The sequence below is a fragment of the Danio aesculapii genome, chromosome 10, assembly GCF_903798145.1.
Source record: "Danio aesculapii chromosome 10, fDanAes4.1, whole genome shotgun sequence".
In the NCBI taxonomy this organism is placed as follows: domain Eukaryota; kingdom Metazoa; phylum Chordata; class Actinopteri; order Cypriniformes; family Danionidae; genus Danio; species Danio aesculapii.
In genome coordinates this window covers 29,320,027-29,340,005 of record NC_079444.1, presented here as the reverse complement: position 1 = coordinate 29,340,005, position 19,979 = coordinate 29,320,027, and the positions used below count along the sequence as shown (strand labels likewise).

At 37.7% G+C, this 19,979-nt stretch overlaps 1 protein-coding gene across 9 annotated transcripts in view; it reads right to left on the bottom strand.

Annotated features, from left to right (window-relative positions):
* The window catches only part of dlg2 (discs, large homolog 2 (Drosophila)), a 420,832-nt gene that overhangs the window by 367,676 nt on the left and 33,177 nt on the right, over positions 1-19,979 (bottom strand). For all 9 annotated transcript variants that reach the window (XM_056466770.1, XM_056466773.1, XM_056466772.1 and 6 more), the window contains exons 3-4: positions 9,772-9,929; positions 751-816 (exon numbers count right to left, since the gene is read on the bottom strand). In XM_056466770.1, the coding sequence (XP_056322745.1) occupies positions 751-816; positions 9,772-9,929 (224 nt within the window). The remainder of the gene's footprint in view (positions 1-750; positions 817-9,771; positions 9,930-19,979) is intronic.

The window sequence follows — 19,979 nt, the reverse complement described above, 5'->3', positions numbered from 1 at the left end:
AAACACTGAGAGAGCCAAATGTGTGGGAAGGTTTGGGGACAACATAAAAATATGACATATTTCAGATTGCAAAGAAAAACGGTATGACTTTTAAGATTATTTGACTTAATCATAAATGGAATATGATATTGTTTGGCTATTTTTACTTTTCCTACTTTTTAAATATAAAAAAATGTAAAATAGAAGAAAAGATGTATTTGATATTAAAATAAAATTAGATTTTATATTAGAATAAAAAAAAAACTAACATTTAACTATACATATATAAATAATATAACAATACATTAACAATTGATTAAATAAAATTAACCTAATAAAACTGCATGAAATTGCAATAGTAATTCAATGCTAAAACAACACTGAGAAATACTGTTTTAAGTAAAACTGAAACGAAATATGGAAATTAAATCATAATACAAACAATAAACAAGAATTTAAAACGAAAAACACTCAAGCACTCAAGAAATGCACTCTACATTATGATTCTGATCATTGACTGCTGTGTCATGTAGAACCCTACTCAACTCTAATCAATATAGCATTTGTCAACAGTCTGAGGTCCCCCTTCAAATGGATATAAATCATCCGGTGGAGTAAAGGGAAAAACCTCTTTGGCTGAATTAGTCATGCATAGCGGGTGTAAACAATGCCATATGACAATCTGCATCTGTCAGAAAACTGAGCAGAATGTGGGAAGTGAGGGAGAGATATTGTGTGTGTGTGTGTGTGTGTGTACTCTGGGTTTCTCACCTCTGTATTGCCGCATCCTACAGCAGGCTCTTTTACTGTCAGCTCCATCTGGCGGTCTTCTTTTAGCTGAGGACAAAAAAAAAAAAACACTTTTATAACTTGGGGACAATTGAAGACAAAATGATTAACCCAGTGATTTTTTTTTATTATTTTTTTTCTTTCAAGTATTTCCCAAATGCTCTTAAACAAGGGGTCTAAAACTGCCGGCCCACCTTCTCCCTCCGGCCCGCAACTGACGTCAAAAATAATGAGATTCGGACAGCCAAAACATGTAATTTTGAACTAATCATTTCTGTGCAGTTGCATCTAGCCACTTGTGATTTTGACCCACCACCTAGTCGACATTTATAGGGCTGCATTTGGATTAGTTTTACTTTCATTTTCACTCAGTGTCCGCTCGAGAGTAACACACATGCGTTTTATTTCTGCGGCTGATTTAAATGCTAAAATATATGTCCGTAAGTGCTCTACTTTTACTAAAGCTCTATTTTTGAAATGAAGTTTAGTTATAAACAAATTTCGAGAGGATCACGTGCTTATGATTGCTATCGGCTGGATCCGCATTATCCAATTCTCAATGCACCAATCAGACGACTCCTAAGCTACTACAAATACCCTGGGTTACGTACCACCGCTATCTTCGTTTTGAAGAATCCCCCCATCCACCCCTACTCCTCCTTCTTCCTAGATGGGTGACACGGTGGCCCAGTGCTTAGCACTGTTGCCTCACAGCAAGAATGTCTCTGGTTCTAGGCTTTACCAAACCAGGAGACATTTCTGTGCGGAGTTTGCATTTTCTCCCCGTGCTCACGTGGGTTTCCCCCGGGTTTCCCGGTTTGCCCCCACCGCCTAAAAAACATTCAACATAAGTTAATTGAACTAATCCAAACCGGCACTATAGACATGCTCCTAGTAAATGGTTATCTCTCAAGAGCAATCACTGGCTGTTCATTGGTTATTACAGTGGGGGAGTTCTCGAGATCTACCTGAGCTCAAACTCCCTTCTCGCCTTGCAATGGGAAGGAGCCCCGGGCTCGAGGATCTTATGAGCTCAGGGCTCTCTCCCGGGACAGCATGCCAAACAAGCTTATAATTAATCATCAGCTAAGTGTGAACTCTTGAAAATATTTAAGGGTCGTTTGATTATAATCAGTTTTGTACCACTTGTATGTTGTTGTACAAAGACTTCTATTTGGCTTACACGTTATGCTGGTGGTGTAACAAATATGACCATTTCGCTAATATTCTATTTAAATGGTCTCAATTAATAGATTTTCTTCATATGCTTATTAAGGTTTGCGTAAAAACTATGTACATTAGTAAAATTGTACTGCTGGTTGAATTGAACTGGTTAATGTAAATGTGATTTGTATATACTTTTTCCCTTTTTGTAGTAGTTTTACAAAAAAAGAAAGAAATTGAGGAGAACAATTGGTAGTAAAGTCACTTAAGTTAACCAAACTGCTTTCTGCTGTTCTTGCGCAAATCAATTGGTTAGGACAGAATAATAATTATTATGCCTATTATTTGTAGTATTTTCACAGCTATTTAAACTCCCCCTTCAATATGTACAACAAGAAACAAAAAGCTAAAGTTTTGACTGTTTCTTTAAAAAAAAAAAAAAAATGAAACGAACAAATGAATGAAATTAACAGATTGACTATTAGTCATTGCTCCCTTATATTTAAAGAAATATGCAATGTTTTTAGATGTTTTATTTTTGTATTTTTTTTTATTACCTTTTTTGGGGGAATTAATTTAAACAATATTTTTAAAGTAAGCTATTGCTTTTCATGAGCTGATATTCAGAGAAATACCATGGTTTTGAGTGTGACGCACTGACTGAAAAGAATATAATGTGAGCATATTGACACATTTAAATGCCCAATAAGGATCTCTTCAAATTATGACATCCTCAAGTCGTGAGTCCAGTGTTTCAGTCTCGGAAGACATAGAGCTCAAACACAGACAGCATCCCCCTAGTGGCTGAATGCAAAAAAAAAAAATGCACCTTGCATATGCCAATGGCACACTAATACACAAGAACTTGATAAAATACTACAGAAAAAAAATAATAAAACTCACAGCAATACATGGTGACCTTAAATGCTTATTAGAAACCTAGTTATGCGGTAATTGAAAACAGAACACGCTTTCTGCTATGCATTTTTTTATGCAATCGGAGCAAAAAGAATCTTTTCAGTCCAACATAAGCTCACTTTCTCAGAAAATTGCAGTCATTAATCACATAGACACTAGTACACGTGTACCATTTTATCAGGAGGTGTTTGATTGGCATGTTTTATGCTTTTGTGAGCGCTGATGTGTCAGCATTCCTGAGAAGCACTGCTGAATTCACCAGCAAGACAAAGAAAGCTGACTGCATAGAGCCCCGTGGAGCCATTTGTATTCTTCACATATCTACAACTTCATTTATTCCATTTAATTATACTGTCAGAGGCCTTTCTGCTTAACGTCAGCACATCTCATGATGGACAAGAACTCAAACAGACAGAAAGAAAGCTTTTTAGGCCAGAGACAAAAAGATTAATATTAAATTAATAGTGGCATTAAGATTAAATGGAAATCTGAATTTTAATCCGCAGTAGGTAAATGTCTCTTTTACTGATCGCAACAATCTGGCTTTTTACACTGCTCTTAACCCTGGATTATCGTTTTAATTGTGTGCTTCATATTTACAGACATTCATGGAAACACTGTACCTATTATTTCTGCTGTAAACAAGCAGTGATTGGGGGAAAAGCTGTCAAATGTCAGCAAATGAATACACTGGATTAATTATTATCCACAGTGCATACTGAACATTATGAAACATGAAGCAAGTTAGCCATGGATTCGGCTTATCCAGGATTTATAATGACCCAGGGTTAACTAATTCATTTTGAAAAGCCCTAACATGTCATCAGTAGGGCTGTCATTCTATTATTATTATTATTATTTATTTATTTATTTTTTTATGCTTTTTGTAAATCTGTTTAATTAAACAGTAGTGTATTATAAAATTTGACTAAGTAGCCATATAAAACAACTACGCTTTTTGTTTTTCTGAAATAGGATTTAAATAAATTAACAGACTACTTCTTGCAGCTCTATGCATTTCTATATTAGTGATGTAACGATTCACCATGAGTCTGTTGAAAATCGATTCCAATGTGACGATTCAAACCGGTTGAAATGTTGAATGAATCACGAGAAACGTTTTGAACAGAGGGGGCGCTGTGTTTACAGGCGCAATCTCGCTTTACCTGCACATCAGCGGAGAGCAAGAGGTGGAGCGGCAGACAGTGTGCATGGCTGCATCCAAAGCCACATACTTCCTTTCAACATAGTACGCTAAAATCAGTATGCGAGCCGAGCAGTATGTCCGAATTCATAGAATTCAAAAAATTAGTATACGAGAAGTATACTACTACAAAATGACCTACTACTTCCAGTGAGATTCTGAAGTGTGCATCCCATGCACGCTGCGTTATCCCATGATGCCCTGTGAGAGAATTCATGAATGGGAAAGAAGCGACGCAACTGACACGGGTAGGTCATGTGACCATTAAAATGGCGGATGCAGTATGTCCGAACTCCATTCATCCTGCTCACATTCATTCTGTATAGAACGTACAGTTCTAACGGCCGATTAGTACGTATAAACTCAAATGCAGGACCTACTGAGTAGTAAGTGGTTTCGGACGCAGCCTAGGGGCCTCATGCATCAACAAAAACTTTGTGCATGCCAGATTTCACACTCACGTTTGGATTTACTAACGATGAAATTAACGTAAGAATGAGCGTTGGTCCACGCCAACTTCATGTCTGGCGTACGTGCATTTCTTGTGTGTGTTTGTTTTATTTCCATTGGTGACTCCTAGAGGCAATTGTGTTGAATTGCACACTACAAAGTATCTTTGAGCCATGCAATGCCAGCTGTATGGGATGGGATCATCTGCATGTCTAGCAGGTATATAAGGTTTCCATACCATGCAGTTGACCAGTCAAACATTAAAGCGCAATTTGCAGCGATCGCTGGTTTTCCCAATGTAATCGGAGCGAGCTACTGCACACACATTGCTATAAAAGGCGTCATCTGAAGAGGAATTTCCATACGTGAATCGGAAACATTTCCATTGAATAAATGTGCAAATAATATGTGATGCTCAAGTGCGCTTAACATAATACACACACTTATTAATGATTCCCACTTGTCTTCCTCGTGATAAAGAGTAGACATAATCTGATATTTGCTAAAAATCTGCTAAATGACTAAATGATATGTAGTGGGGGAAAAACGAAGAATGGGTTCATCAGACGTTGGATTCAAACCGGGTTCATGATCGATCGTGTCAAAGCATGTTGCCATATGCTTTACCAACTACACCACTCACGCTGCTATTAACCGTTCTCTTTAGTTATGTTGTCTCTGTCAATCAAACGGTGATGGGTGGGAATCACTCAACTAGCTCATTCCAACGAGGTGTGCTATTTGCATATAGCCTAAATAGACACTACAAAATTTTACTCCTTTACATCGGACCATTTCTTTTTTAATTCACTCACAGTGCGATGTTCAGACCCCACTGCGTTCACCGCGTCAGCTAAACTCTCCCACTCTATTTTTTTTCTTTTGTTATTAATTCTGGAAGACAAACTTGCAAATAACACCATTTTTCTCACCATTTACCTCCGAAAGGAGCACCGCCAATTCATATTCTGTGAAGTTTCTCTTTTTGCTTGCTTTTGCCATTGCTTTTTATTACCATATTTATTAGGGGAAGGAGGCAGGGAGGGGTTTTGTGATTGTGCACGTACACTCAGTTTCCATTAATTCGGATGTACAAAAAGAATATGAGTGGGATTCCACGTACGCAGTGTTTCATACGTCTGAATTTTTTACTGCGTACCCACATTTACATTTTTGTGCATACGTAACGTTTTAGTCTGAATTCAAAGCAAATCTTCGTACATTAGGCCCCAGAGGATTTTCAGACAGAAAGACAAAGCTGTGCTGTTAAAGAACCAGGAATTAGCCTGTATTAGATTATTTTTACCCTCTCATTCTCAAATTAGTTTATGCATATTTTATTATTTCTGTGTGAAGTTTGCATTTTCTCCCCGCGTTCAAGTGGGTTTAAAAATATAACATTTTTAAAACATTTTTTGTTGTTGTTTTGCAAAAGAAAGAAATTTTTACAGGTTTGAAACAGCACAAAAGGTAGGTAAATGGTAACCAAATTCTCATTTTTAGGTAAACCGTCCCTTTCATTATTATTATTATTATTATTATTATTATAATTATTATTATTATAATTATTATTATTGTTATCATCATCATCATCATCATCATAATTATTTTTATAATTATTATTATTATTATTATTATTATTGATTCATTGAACTTAACATGGGGCAGCATGGTGGTGCAGTGAGTAGCACAATCGCCTCACAGCAAGATGGGCGTTTCTGTGTGGAGTTTGCATGTTCTCCCCGTGTTTGCGTGGGTATCCTCCGGGTGCTCCTGTTTCCCCCACAGCCCAAAGACATGCACTATAGGTGAATTGGGTAAGCTAAATTTTCCGTAGTGCATGTGTGTGAATGTGTGTGTATGGATGTTTCCCAGTGATGGGTTGCAGCTGGAAGGGCATCTGCTGCGTAAAACATGTGCTGGATAAGTTGGCAGCTCATTCCTCTGTGGTGATCACTGACTAATAAAGGAACTAAGCCGAAAAGAAAATTAATGAATGAATGTTAACAACTGCAACTTCGTTTAAAAAGAAGCAGAAGCTTGTTTTTTGTCCACTGACTCTATGCTGAGAAATAATACCTCCCCCAAGAGGACTGTCCTCTCTTCAACTGGCCTACACAAGCAATAGACTTCAGAAAGATCAAAAAATATATATATTTTTAGCTCTGCCAGAACACAGGCTGTTTTGACATGGCATGGCAGAGTACTCTGTGGCAGCATGGGACATAGCCTCTATTACAATGCAGCAAGCGCCTTCTGAGAAACACTGCTGATATTTGAAATTGACACCCAAACAAACACAACCCTCCCTAGATAGATCTGTCCACCAAACTGATGAATATGAAGAAATGACAGCAGCAATGGAAAGCTTCATATTCTAGAGAGCAGCTGATTGGACGAGAACAAGAAATGACAAGCTAAGGTTCACACTGATGTCAAGAAAAGCATTGCTTATATGTCTTTGTTTTTGAGCATACTAACTTACTGTAAAGGGGTAGTTCACCCAAAAAATGAAAATTTACTATTAATTTACTCACCTACAGGTAATCCAAGATGTAGGTGACTATTTTTTTTGCTTCAGTAGATCATAAAAGAAGGTTTTTAGCTGAATTTGTGGTCCTTGGTGATTATTTACTGAATGGTTACAGGTTTTTGGATTAAAAATAAACACATACAAACAAGTTTAAATTAATAACCATGGCACCTGATGACACACTGATGTCTTCTGAGATGAAATGATCAGTCGGTGTAAAAACTTCATTTACAGTATTATTAGCTTACAGTATACAGTATTATAATCTACAACCTAGTCAAACCATTTTCGGTGCATGTGTAAATGTAGTCCATTTATAGTCTGGTTGCTTTTGATGACAAAAGCACGAGGGCAAATCATTCATTCATTCATTCATTCATTCATTTTCTTTCGGCTTAGTTCCTTTATTCATCATGGGTCGCCACAGTGGATTTAACCGCCAACTTATCCAGTAGCGAATGCCCTTTTAGCTGCAACCCAGTACTGGGAAACATCCATACACACATTCACATGCATACACTACGGCCAATTTAGTTCAAATCACCTATACCACATGTCTTTGGACTATGGGGGAAACGGGAGCACCTGGAGGAAATCCACACCAACACATGGAGAAACCGCAAACTCCACACAGAAATGCCAAATGACCCATGTCCCAGACGGGACTTAACCTTCTTGCTGTGAGGCGACAGTGCTAACCACTGAGCCATTGTGTCGCCCCTGAAAGCAAATCTCCAATATTTATTAACAAACTGCATCACCTGACCTCCCGTCTAAGCGCACCCTCACACTTTTGTATAATTATGTAAAATAGTTGGGTAACTAAATGTCTTCCAAAAAAGTTGATATGTTTTTTTTTTTTATTGCTGCTTTGCTTACAGTGCTAAGCAAAAATATATATATATGACTGTTGTTGTTCTGTAAAATTAATTGACATTTTCATTTATCAGTATCTAAATCCCAGCTATTTTTAGCCCAATCGCACCATGACGTAGCAATATGGTTTTCCTCACCCTCTAAGTTGATTGACAGGCGCATAATATCATGGTTCAGTATAAACGCGCATCATGTTCACAAGACAGGATTTGCAAAGAAACTGTTATTAAAATCTCAAACGATTTGTGATCAGATGCACCTCAACGAGTTTTACAAATTTAGTAATATAGAAAATACAACAAAATCGCAATTCAAAACTGCTGGAATCAGCACAGCAACAAGTACAACTATAAACAGGGATGCTTCTATCACACAACAGTAGTCTCGCATGTAGTCCCGCTGACATTTTCATTGATGCGGTCATCTGTTTTTGTCAGGTATATGTTTTCAGAATTCCATGAATGCTACAGTTCATGCATTCATTAATCGTTTTTTCAGATTAGTGCCTTATTTATCAGGGGTCGCCACAGTGGAATGAACCGCCAACTACTCCAGCATATGTTTTACGTGGTAGATGCCCTTCCAGCTACAACCCAATATTGGGAAACAACCATACATTCACACACACTCATACCACTACCTGGCAAAAGTCTTGTTGATTAACCAAGTTTTAGGAACAACAAATAAAAACTTCTAGTTGATCATTTGGTATCAGAAGTGGCTTATATAAAAGGCGAAGACCTCTAGATTACGCTTATTTTACCAAAATAAAACATGATCATGCCTAGTTTTTTAATTACTTATTTAGCACAGTAAGGTCTGACTTTGATTAGACAAAAGTCGTGTCACTTAACAGAAATTATGTACAGTATAGAATATAAAGTCATGGTGCAGACGAAAAAAAAAAATGTCTTTGACTCCCATGAAGTTGGCGGACTGCATACATACATCTCTGCAATCACTTGAATAACTTATTAATAAAGTCATCTGGGATGGCAAAGAAAGTGTTCTTGCAGGATTCCCAGAGTTCATCAAGATTATTTGGATTCATCTTCAACCCCTCCTCCACCTTACCCCAGACATGCTCAATAATGTTCATGTCTGGTGACTGGGCTGGCCAATCCTGGAGCACCTGGACCTTCTTTGCTTTTAGGAACTTTGATGTGGAGGCAGAAGTATGAGAAGGAGCACTATCCTGCTGAAGAATGTGGTTTGTAGTGGTTTGTAATGCAATGGGCAGCACAAATGTTTTGATACCTCAGGCTGTTGATGGTGCAATCCACTCTGCAGATCTCTCGCATGCCCAATGTAAGCCCAAACCATGATTTTTCATTCACTAAACTTGACTGATTTCTCTGAGAATCTTGGGTCATTGCAGGTTACAATAGGTCTGCTGTATTTATGATTGGGATGCAGTTCAACAGATGATTCATCTGAAAAATCTTCCTTCTGCCACTTTTCCAAATGATCAGCTAAAAAGATATTAAGTTTTGCTCTTACAACTGCAATAGACGACAAGACTTTTGTCAGGTAGTGTACACTACAGTCAATTTAGTTCATCTAATTCACCTATAGAGCATGTCTTTGGACTGTGGGGGAAAATGGAGCACCCAGAGGAAACCCACGCAAAACACCCAACGCCACACAGAGGAACTACACAGAGATTTAAATAAATAAAAAGATTGATATTACTTATATATCAAAAAAATTATAATTAATAAATGTATTAAAGAAATGGAATTGCTAAAGAGTACGTTCAAAAGAAAGAAAAAAAACTCTTACATCAAGTTTTTTTTTTCTCCCTGCACTACTGAAAACGGACTACAAAAGCAAGCATTTTGCCCAGTTGATATCTCACCTCTGGCGGTGTGGAGGCAGGCTGCAGACCCTCTGTGGGTGATGTTGAGTTGGTGGCAGTGTGTTCCCACTGCTCAGCCATGTGATTCACCTCCACCAGCTTCTGCTCACAGCTCTTCTGAGAGTTCAGCAGGGTCACTTCATAAAACTCCTGGATATCTACACAGAGAGAGAGAGAGAGAGAGAGAGAGAAAAACATTATAATGTCTTTTTAATACCTACTCGTAGTTTCCACACCAGCCTTTGTCTAAATGGGCTTTTGGATTAAAAACAAACATAATCTCTAGCTGGCAGCAGATCAAATTAAACGCAGGCAATTTATTAGATTGAATCCCTGGCATCTAAATGAATCCAGCGCAGTATGAAAAAAATGAGATTGAAAGAGAGCAGGCAAACACATGCTTGTATCTCAAAAAAGCTGGAGATTTGAGCACCAGCCATGTCACAGATTAATTTGTGTTTCTGGGTCAAAACGAGTGATTAAACAAATTTCTAGTTAGCTTAGTCAAACAGATTCCAAGTCAAATTATAAGAGGGGAAATATGTTGAGCTTTCCAGTAATTTCCATAAATGTGCAACAATTATTCTGAATATGTGTTTACATAGATGTGTAGAAACATTTTAACGGCATCCAGGACCAAGAACTTTCCAGAGGTTTACGTACTTCTTTACAACCATATGTTGTGTGTACTAACTTAAGTTTCTATATTTTGTTCTGTGACAAATGGCTGCACAAATACGTTTTACTTTCTCTTTTTTTTATATTTCTCATTTAGGGCATTGAGATGTTAAAAATCAAAATAGATTTACTGAAAAAAAGTTCTAGGACTAAAACAAGAAAGTAATTAAGCAATAGTTATTTATGGCAGGAGTTCAAGAGATAAAAGTTGTTCAGAATGAGGAGATCTAATATATGATATGAGAATGTACGTATGAAATGATACATGACTTTCGTAAACAGACAATCAGGTCCAGTGAGATCTTCATCAACCCCATCGTATCCATGCCTTCTAAAACTTCACTGGCTTATGGCAGGCATGTTTTTCAAGATGCAGTGTCATCATGGACAATCACAACACCTTGAAAAAAAACACACTAAATGCCAAACTGAATGTCAGTTGGCTGTTTTGGTGCTGTATTTGACCACAGAGTGAGCCTATTTGTTGATGTCCCAAGAACAGTTAAATTATCCTTAATATATGAACAGCTACTTATGCAAAATCAACCTTTAGAAGCTGCTTGGACTGACGTGTGTGGTACAGTGTGTGCACAGCCATAGTAGAGTGGTATAAAGACATAATCAAGTCCCTTTTTTGTTTCTAATGTTAAATCAGGATCTAAATCCAATCAGTTTTGAGGCTGATCGCACCGGTGTGGTAGCAGTGCATTTTTCCCTACCCACCAATTTGATTGACAGGTGTGTATCATCATGGCTTAATGTGTGTCATGTCCACAAGACAGGAATTTGCTGATAAACTGCTATTAAAATCTCTTCTAAACCTCAAGGAGTTTTACAAGATTAAAACAATGCATGTTTGTAATATAGAAAAGACAACTATAAACGAGGATGCTTCAATCACACAACAGGAGTCCCGGTTTTTGGATGTTAAATCAGGTTTATTGTACAGTAGCAAAATGAATAGACAGCAGTGTATATTTACTTGTATCCTGACACATTTGCCATGAGTAGATGTGAAAAAAAAAACAAAGTTAAGTGTGTGTGTGTGTGTGCATGCACTGCAAACTTTATAAAGACATTTGTGTGTGGCTCATTCATCGTTGCAGAAATGTTGAACAAACAACTCCACAACAACTACACTAAATAACCATTTAGAAAATTTCTGGTTCAGTCTTACTGTGGTACTTTGCTTAGAAACTTAATATCCGCTTCATTCTTGTCTGAATTGTGTTTGTCATTGTGCTGTGTTTTTTTTGCATCCGATGCAAATGAAGAGGATATGTCAGTACACTGGGTGGTCGCTATTGGGCTGTCACGATACTGGAATTTTAAAAGTCAATTTTCCGCTGACATTTAAGCACTGTGGAGCACATTCTTAAACACCACTAATTTACCATTGTGTTCACATCCTCAACAGAAATAACTGAATTGGCCGTGAAGGTCATCAGCTCACTGAACTCACTGCTGTTTACTGAGTGTAACCACAGATCACGATCACTGGAGCGTTTCAAAGTCATGCCAATCAGCTGTTTTTTTCTATAAGACATACGAGCGATCCACTGATGAATCGCGGCTTTAAAACGCTCCAGTGTCCCTGTATCTGGGGATTTAGTAAGCTCAGTAAACAGTGGTGAGTTCAGTGAATCGATGACCTTAATGGCCAATTACAGTCTTTTCTGTTGAGCATGTGAACACAATGGCAAATCAGTGCTGTATAAGAACGTGCTTCACAGTGCTTAAATGTTCACGGGAAATGGACGTTTTAAAAATTTCAGTACCGATTGGTATCAAACTTCAGTATCGTGACAACCCTGTGGGGGCAGAGTCAGGCTCTGGGCGGGGGGAATCAGCTCATTTTCGTTTAAAGGCACAGACTACAAAAACAGCTACAATTACCTCTGACCTCAAAACTGACATTTTCATCAGGGTATAATAAATGATCTGATGGGTATTTTTTTACTGAAACTTCAGACACATTCTGGAGACACCAAACACTTATTTTACACCTTGTAAAAGGGGCAATGGTGATTTACAACTTTACTATTTATGATCACACTTTATTTTAAAAGTAAAATTCCTGCTATTATTAAATCATTAACTATTAACATTAACCAATTTACAGCTTATTAATAGTTATTAAGGTAGTAGTTGAGTTCAGGTATTACATTAGGTAGGATTAAAAAGAGGTAGAATATGATTATGCAGGACATGTACTTTATTAGTAAAAAATTTGCAGCCAATATCTTAATAGTAGGCATGTAATAAACCACTAATTTAGTATTTAAATGTAAGTGTTACCAAATTTTTCAATTACTTAATGGGGAGAATAGTCAATTTTGAAAATCTTAAAATATTTGTATTATTATTCGTATATATTGAATAGGACTGGCAACGCAGTGGGCGCAGCCTCACAGCAAGAAGGTCGCTAGTTCGAGCCTCAGCTAGGTCAGTTGGCGTTTCTGTGTGGAGCTTGCATGTTCTCCCTGCATTTGCGTTGGTTTCCTCCGGGTGCTCCGGTTTCCCCCCACAGTCCAAAGACACGCGGTACAGGTGAATTGGGTAGGCTAAATTGTCCATAGTGTATGTGTGTGAATGAGTGTGTAATGGTTTCCCAGTGATGGGTTGCAACTGGAAGGGCATCCGCTGCATAAAACATATGCTGGATAAGTTGGTGGTTCATTCCGCTGTGGCGACCCCAGATTAATAAAGGGACTAAGCCAAAAAGAAAATGAACGAATGAATGAATGAATAGGACTTTAGATATTAAGAAAATGTATTTGTTTTTGCTGATACTACTATATACTAATATACACTCACCGGCCACTTTATTAGGTACACCTGTCCAACTGTTCGCTAATGCAAATTTCTAATCAGCCAATCACATGGCAGCAACTCAATGCATTTAGGCATGTAGAAATGGACTGTTTCTCAATATGCCTTCTCCAGCGGTCTTGAGTCTTCGTGTAGTCTCCAGTAGAAGTCATTGCAACTGGAGGTGGGAAGTGCAGCATTTTATTTAGATTTATTATTAAAGTTTAGAGATATCACTTATTCACCTTAGGAGTTTCCCTAAATGAAACGGTAAAAGTAAACATTACCATGGACATCTTAATAAGGAATAAACAAATTAAGGGTGGTTGTTTACTGAAATTCGAATTAAAATCAGTTTTATTTATATTGTGCAACATATTCGTTTTTATGCATAGTACATATTTTGAGAGGGGAAAAACAAATCGTTGTATGAATGCTGTAATGTTTAAATTTTCCATTAAAAAAAAAACGCATGAAGGTCACGTGACTATCAGGAAGAACGCAGCATCTCATTTCTCAAAGGACGCGTTCTCTGTTCTCGTGGTCAAATAGCCACTCTTGTCAGATAAGAACAGGAAACTGAGGCTACAATTTGCACAGGCTCACCAAAATTGGACAGAAGATTGGAAAGATTGAACAGAAGATTGGAAAAACGTTGCCTGGTCTGATGAGTCTCAATTTCTGCTGTGACATTCGGATGGTAGGGTCAGAATTTTGAGTCAACAACATGAAAGCACGGATCCATCCTGCCTTGCAGCAACGGTTCAGGCTGGTGGTGGTGGTGTAATGGTGTGGGGGATATTTTCTTGGCACACTTTGGGACCATTGGTACCAATTGAGCATCATGTCAACGCAACAGCCTACCTGACTATTGTTGCTGACCATGTCCATCTCTTTATGACCACAGTGTACCCATCTTCTGATGGTTACTTCCAGCAGGATAACACACCATGTCATAAAGCGCAAATTGTCTCAGACTAGTTTCTTGAACATGACAATGAGTTCACTGTACTCAAATGGCCTCCACAGTCACCAGATCTCCATCCAATAGAGTACCTTTGGGATGTGGTGGAATGGGAGATTCACATCATGGATGTGCAGATGACAAATCTGCAGCAACTGCATGATACTATCATGTCAATATGGACCAAAATCTCTGAGAAATATTTCTAGTACCTTGTTGAATCTGTGCCACGAAGGATTAAGGCAGTTCTGAAGGCAAAAGTGGGTCTAACCCGGTACTAGTAAGGTGTACCTAATAAAGTGGCTGGTGAGTGTATAGAGTAGTTTATACCACATTTTCAATGAATACACAAAATTGATTATAATAAGTGATCCTCAATGAGGTTAGAGACATCGCAAACTGTATTGTGGGTCAACCATCTTTCGGTCTGCCTCAAGAGCTGCTAACAGAGACGTCAGAGACAGACAAATATTTAAACTAGAGCACAATCACACTGCAGAGACCATCTGGAGAGCTCTGCTCTTTGAGCACGAACAACACAGATTTAAAAGCAACAGTTATGTTAAGCCACAATGCATGGTGGGTAAAAGTCAGCAGCTCTGCTGTGAATCCAGCCACCATATGCTGTAGTAAATGCTAAAGATCCTGCCTTGGAATGAACTAAGCTCATGCTTTGAGAGAGGAGATAAAAAGAAAAGAACATTCTGTGTTTGGAGTGCCCATATGGATTGTACGGATGAAATGTGCCCAGCACTAGATGATATTTCATTAAAATAGAAAAAGCATTTATCCTCATAAAAAAATAAATAAAATTATCTTGTGCAAGTGCTAATGTAACATTTTGTGGGGGGAGAAGGCAGGTGCTTAACATACCATAGTAAATAAATTCAAATGTGATCTAATGTAAACATTTGACAACAGAGAAAAAAAAAATACTAGATTAACAGTAGTGACTGGCTATTAATGGCCCGTTTTCACTGAGTGATACAGTACGCTTTTATTAACACTATTGGTTTACAGAGATACATCACTATCTCATGGACAAGCAGGAGAATGAATATAAAGGAACGGCAATTTTTAATACACAGCTGAGACATTAATAATATATCAATATAATTACGAGCCATGGCCGACCCAAGCTTAAATAAACCTTGTCGTCATCTTGATGAACAGCCACAAAGCAAAAAAAAGAGCAGCAGAATCTACCCTGTCCTGTAGTTGTTTACAAGGCCGTCTAAAGCGCGAGCGGTTTGGCTTTCTCACTTGCACTCGCCTATATTTGAAATAAAGAACTTCTTGAGCTCATGATAATAACATGAGCGTGATTACTGAAGAGCTTCTGACACCCATTCCTTTCAGAAACTGACAAAAGCGAGAGTGAAGCGCGGAAAAACAAAGAAGCCAGGAAAAAACTTCTTTCAGCAACCTAAAACATGAACAAACTGCCATGTTTAATTTTTATCATTGCCTTTTGCACTATTATGAACTCGGAAAGACGGAATTATTTTCTAACAAGAGGTTACATGTGCTGCTGAAGGTTAAAGATACATTTGAGAAGTTTGCACTGACATGCTATATGCTGCGTGTTGTTTTTGAACTCAAAGACTAAATGTATGCTGTGTGTAGTTTTTCTGTAATTGGTAACATTTCGGAGACTGTAAGGGTCTGTATGTGTTCATATATGTTGCATTTATTTATATAATTGCAGACGTTACAGTAGGCTATTTTTATCATTGATCTGCAGTTATAATCAAATCATTTTCAGGGAAAGGTTAGTAATGAACATTTATACACAAGTATTTGTGTACAAAGCATCCGTTTTGTGAGAAGTTCTTCTCATATGATATGTGAACGACCTGTACAGCTTTACTCTGACATTTCCTTAAGCGAGAATGACGTCGACTTAAACTTTCTGTCGAACACAATGCCCACCATTGGTACCCTTGTGGCAGTGGAAACACAAACCTGATAAAGGTGACCCATACCTTACCGTACTGTACCACTCAGTGGAAAAGGGCCATTATTTATTGGTCATGATATTTATACTAAAAATTATTATCAGTATTACAGGGAATAAACTTGTTCGATATAGGATGAATGGATGGATATATATGTGGATGAAATACTCGCATCATCATCCAGTGAAATTGACAAAATATAAAAGACATTCCAAACAAAAATATAAAGCACAAAAAAAATAAATTATATATGTGGTAAAATGATATAGTGGTAACCTACTAAAACAACATATTGATCATAATTTCTGAGTAAAAACTAATGCCAGAAAATTAGAACTGAAAATTTATTATGCTAAAAGTGGGGGAAAATACCTTATCACTTGCTTTGTGTAATGTTAAATACTATTTAACAGGGATTATATACTGAAAATATTTCTAACCTGCAAGGATGCAAACAATAAAAAAATGGTGACAAGCTATTCATTCATTTTCTTTTACGGCTTAGTCACTTTCTTAATCTGGAGTCGCCACAGCAGAATGAACCGGCAACTTATCCAGCATGTTTTTACGCAGCGGATGCCCAACCCATCACTGGGAAACGTGACAAGCTATACCATAATTAAAAATTTCAGGATGTCAACAATTGCAGTTTGGCATAATATTCATGAAACACTGAAAATATGCAATTAAAAAGTGGTCGTCATTGTGTACGACAGTTTAAGTGAAGTGCAAAATAAATAGCATCATTAATTGACTAATTAAATGAAAATAAACAAACGGACCAGTACTTTGTTTGTAAGCAGGAAAACAACCAATCAGCTCCCTGTTCTTGATAACCAAAGACTGCATTGGTCAACAAAACCTGCATGAGCCTTTTGCATGCGGTAATGCATGCAAAGCTGCTCGGGAGACAATATAAGGTTGCCAAAGCCAGTACAAAACAAGCATTTTCCATCTAACAAAAGAAGCCTGCAGCCCATTCCATCTTAAAGAGAGAATGAATTCATTGACATGCAAATAAAACCCGATATCAAGACTTTGTTATTCCTCCTACAGATGCCTGCCTGGACCAGCATTTCAGAGGGAAGCAAGTTTGAAACTTGTCAATAATGCTGTTTGTTCAAGCATTTCAGTTACTGCAAATCCAAACAAGCTGACTTTAAAATGATTTACTCATGTCTGCCTATGGAGTGGAAACAAAAATATATGCAAATCCAGCCTTTCAAAAAGAAGTGCATGAGAAACAGTGAATTTAAAATCCCAGAAAATGATCAAACAGCAATATTTTCAAACAAACTGTACACAAACAGCACGTGTCAAAAATATTTAAAAGCAGCAGCAAAATTTCGAAGAAACTTACAGAGCGGCAAAAGTCCTCTGTTCTCCACAGACATGTTGCGCAAAGTGTCATCAGTGAAACAGCCAGAAGTATTGTGTGTGTGTGTGTGTGTGTGTGTGTGTGTGTGTGTGTGTGTGTGTGTGTGTGTAATGCCAGATGCCTGATCTAGCAGCATGTGAGCAGCCAGCTTAATCCTTGCACAGGCCTCCTGTTCCCTACAATTCAGACAATGACCTTACACCATCACAGACATACACACACACCCGCAAAAAGAATACAGCTGATCATTATTTCAGATGCTTTGTCTTCTGAGGTGTTTAAAGCTGTTTAGCGCACTCAAACATGGCCCTTGTTCACCTCTAAGAGCCTAACAGTGACAAAGTGTCTCTAATACACACGCATGAAGAGAGCAGGTGGCAAATAATGGTTGGTGTGTGTGTGTGTGTGTGTGTATAGTCTGAACCGGGGCAGCTGGGAGAGTGTTTAAGACAGTTGAACTCGGGTCGCGGTGCTGAGAGTATGAGGACAGAACCCCTGTAATCATTAGCATTTAAAAAGAGCTCTCAAACCACCATCAGCATCTGATTAAAGCATTACAAATACAATCTGATGAGTGTAATGCTCTTGAAAAACAAAAATACTACTACTCAGGGTTCAACACTAAGGATTTTTTTCTACTGGCTTGATCAGGCCAGTGGGTCAGATTTTTACTTGCCCTGTCAAAATTTTCCACTGGCCCCACAAAAATAAATAAATAAATAAATGTATATTATTAGCTATTTCTTAGGCACATGTTTTAAATAATGTGTCCAAAATAACAACTGTGAATCTAGAATTTAAATATTTAAAAAATGTTAATAAATGTATAATGAGCAAAACTCAGCAGTATGGAAAATGTGCAGATATTTTATTGTCGTTTTTGTTAAATTATTTAACAAAAGGTGGCTAACTTGCCAAATTGACGATAAACTGTGCAAAACACCAATTTATTTTTTTTGTCGTGCTGTACCCACGTTAATGTCTGCTTCTAAATGGACCAAAAGAGCTAAAACAAGTCATGTGCGAGTAAACTCTCCTCACATTGGTCAGAGTTTCATGGTTTATTTTGCAGAGTCCCGCTCAGCTTTCATGCGTCTTTATTTTAATTTATGACAATGAGCAATAAGAGACAAGCCATTTTGAATGGTGACACCCACAGACAGTCTCCAAATATAAATCAGAGGTAAGACTTTCTCATACATAGCAGTTGGCTTATGCATTATAGGCTTTACATTATAGAAAGAAATAACAGACAAACCAAGACTGCAGGTTGGTCAATTTTCCTAACGGATAAACAGCACTTATTAATAGTTAACATGCTTTCACTTTCATATTTGACATGAAATTCCTATTTAACAGTAAGAATGACATCCTGCCCTACTCATAATTCTCTCTTCATATAGCCGTATATATGGCTATTACATATCCATAACACACTGTGATATAGCCTGGTTCGGATCGTATTGCTTTCGCACTACAATCGATCCGCTCCAGAGTTCGTTTCAATCGAGCCGAGACCACATCATTCAGGTGATCTCGGACCGATTGTTTTGGCGTGGATCAGAGCACGATTGCTGGATTCACATATGCCAAACGAACTGCACTAACAGGGGAAACGCACCAGGTTCCGAAACAAAAGTCTAGGTGTGAAAGCTCCCCAAGTGTATTGAGTGTGAGATGGGACTCGCATATCAGGAATGTATGTATTTTGTGTTAGCCACTCTTTGTATAACCCTGAGTTATACAACTTTTGGTTGGCCATCTGTTTGTTTCTAATGAGTCTCCTGTTTTTGTAACTGCAGACTAGTTCAGTAAACGAAAAGAAAGAAGGAATGCCTGCATGCGTTCAGTATTTTTCCTTTTTAGAAACACAACAGTAATTTGGTAGTGATTGCGCAGCTTTGGCTTTTTCGGGATTAATGATTGTGATCTTCCGATTGCAACAGAGAAATATTGGGAAACCTCTGTAGACTGATGGCATTTCATGCTGTTCAGCCTTATAATCTTAAAATGTCAGCAAAATCAGCTGTTTTGTCATCACTTTAGACAATAAGTTAGAGAATCAATCAAATACTAGCTCTAAAGTGACGTTGGTGAAGTAGCAAGTTGGCGAAAGAAAGAAGTTCCTCGTACAAAAGGATTTTAGACTCTGTTAGATTTTCTTTTTTATACACACACTATTATGTCGTCGAACTGTCGTATAAATGCAATTTCACACTCGCAGCAGTGCAATATGGCTGTATATAGTCACCGGTGGGACACTAACGCTTGCCTCCCACCAGTGCCGATATACAGCCATATCGCACTGCTACGAGTGTGATATTGCTCATATATATCAATGTCAGTTTTTTCTCTAATATCATGCAGCCCTACTATCGACATTAAGCATTCAGAACAATGCATCTTAGAAGATGAAAAA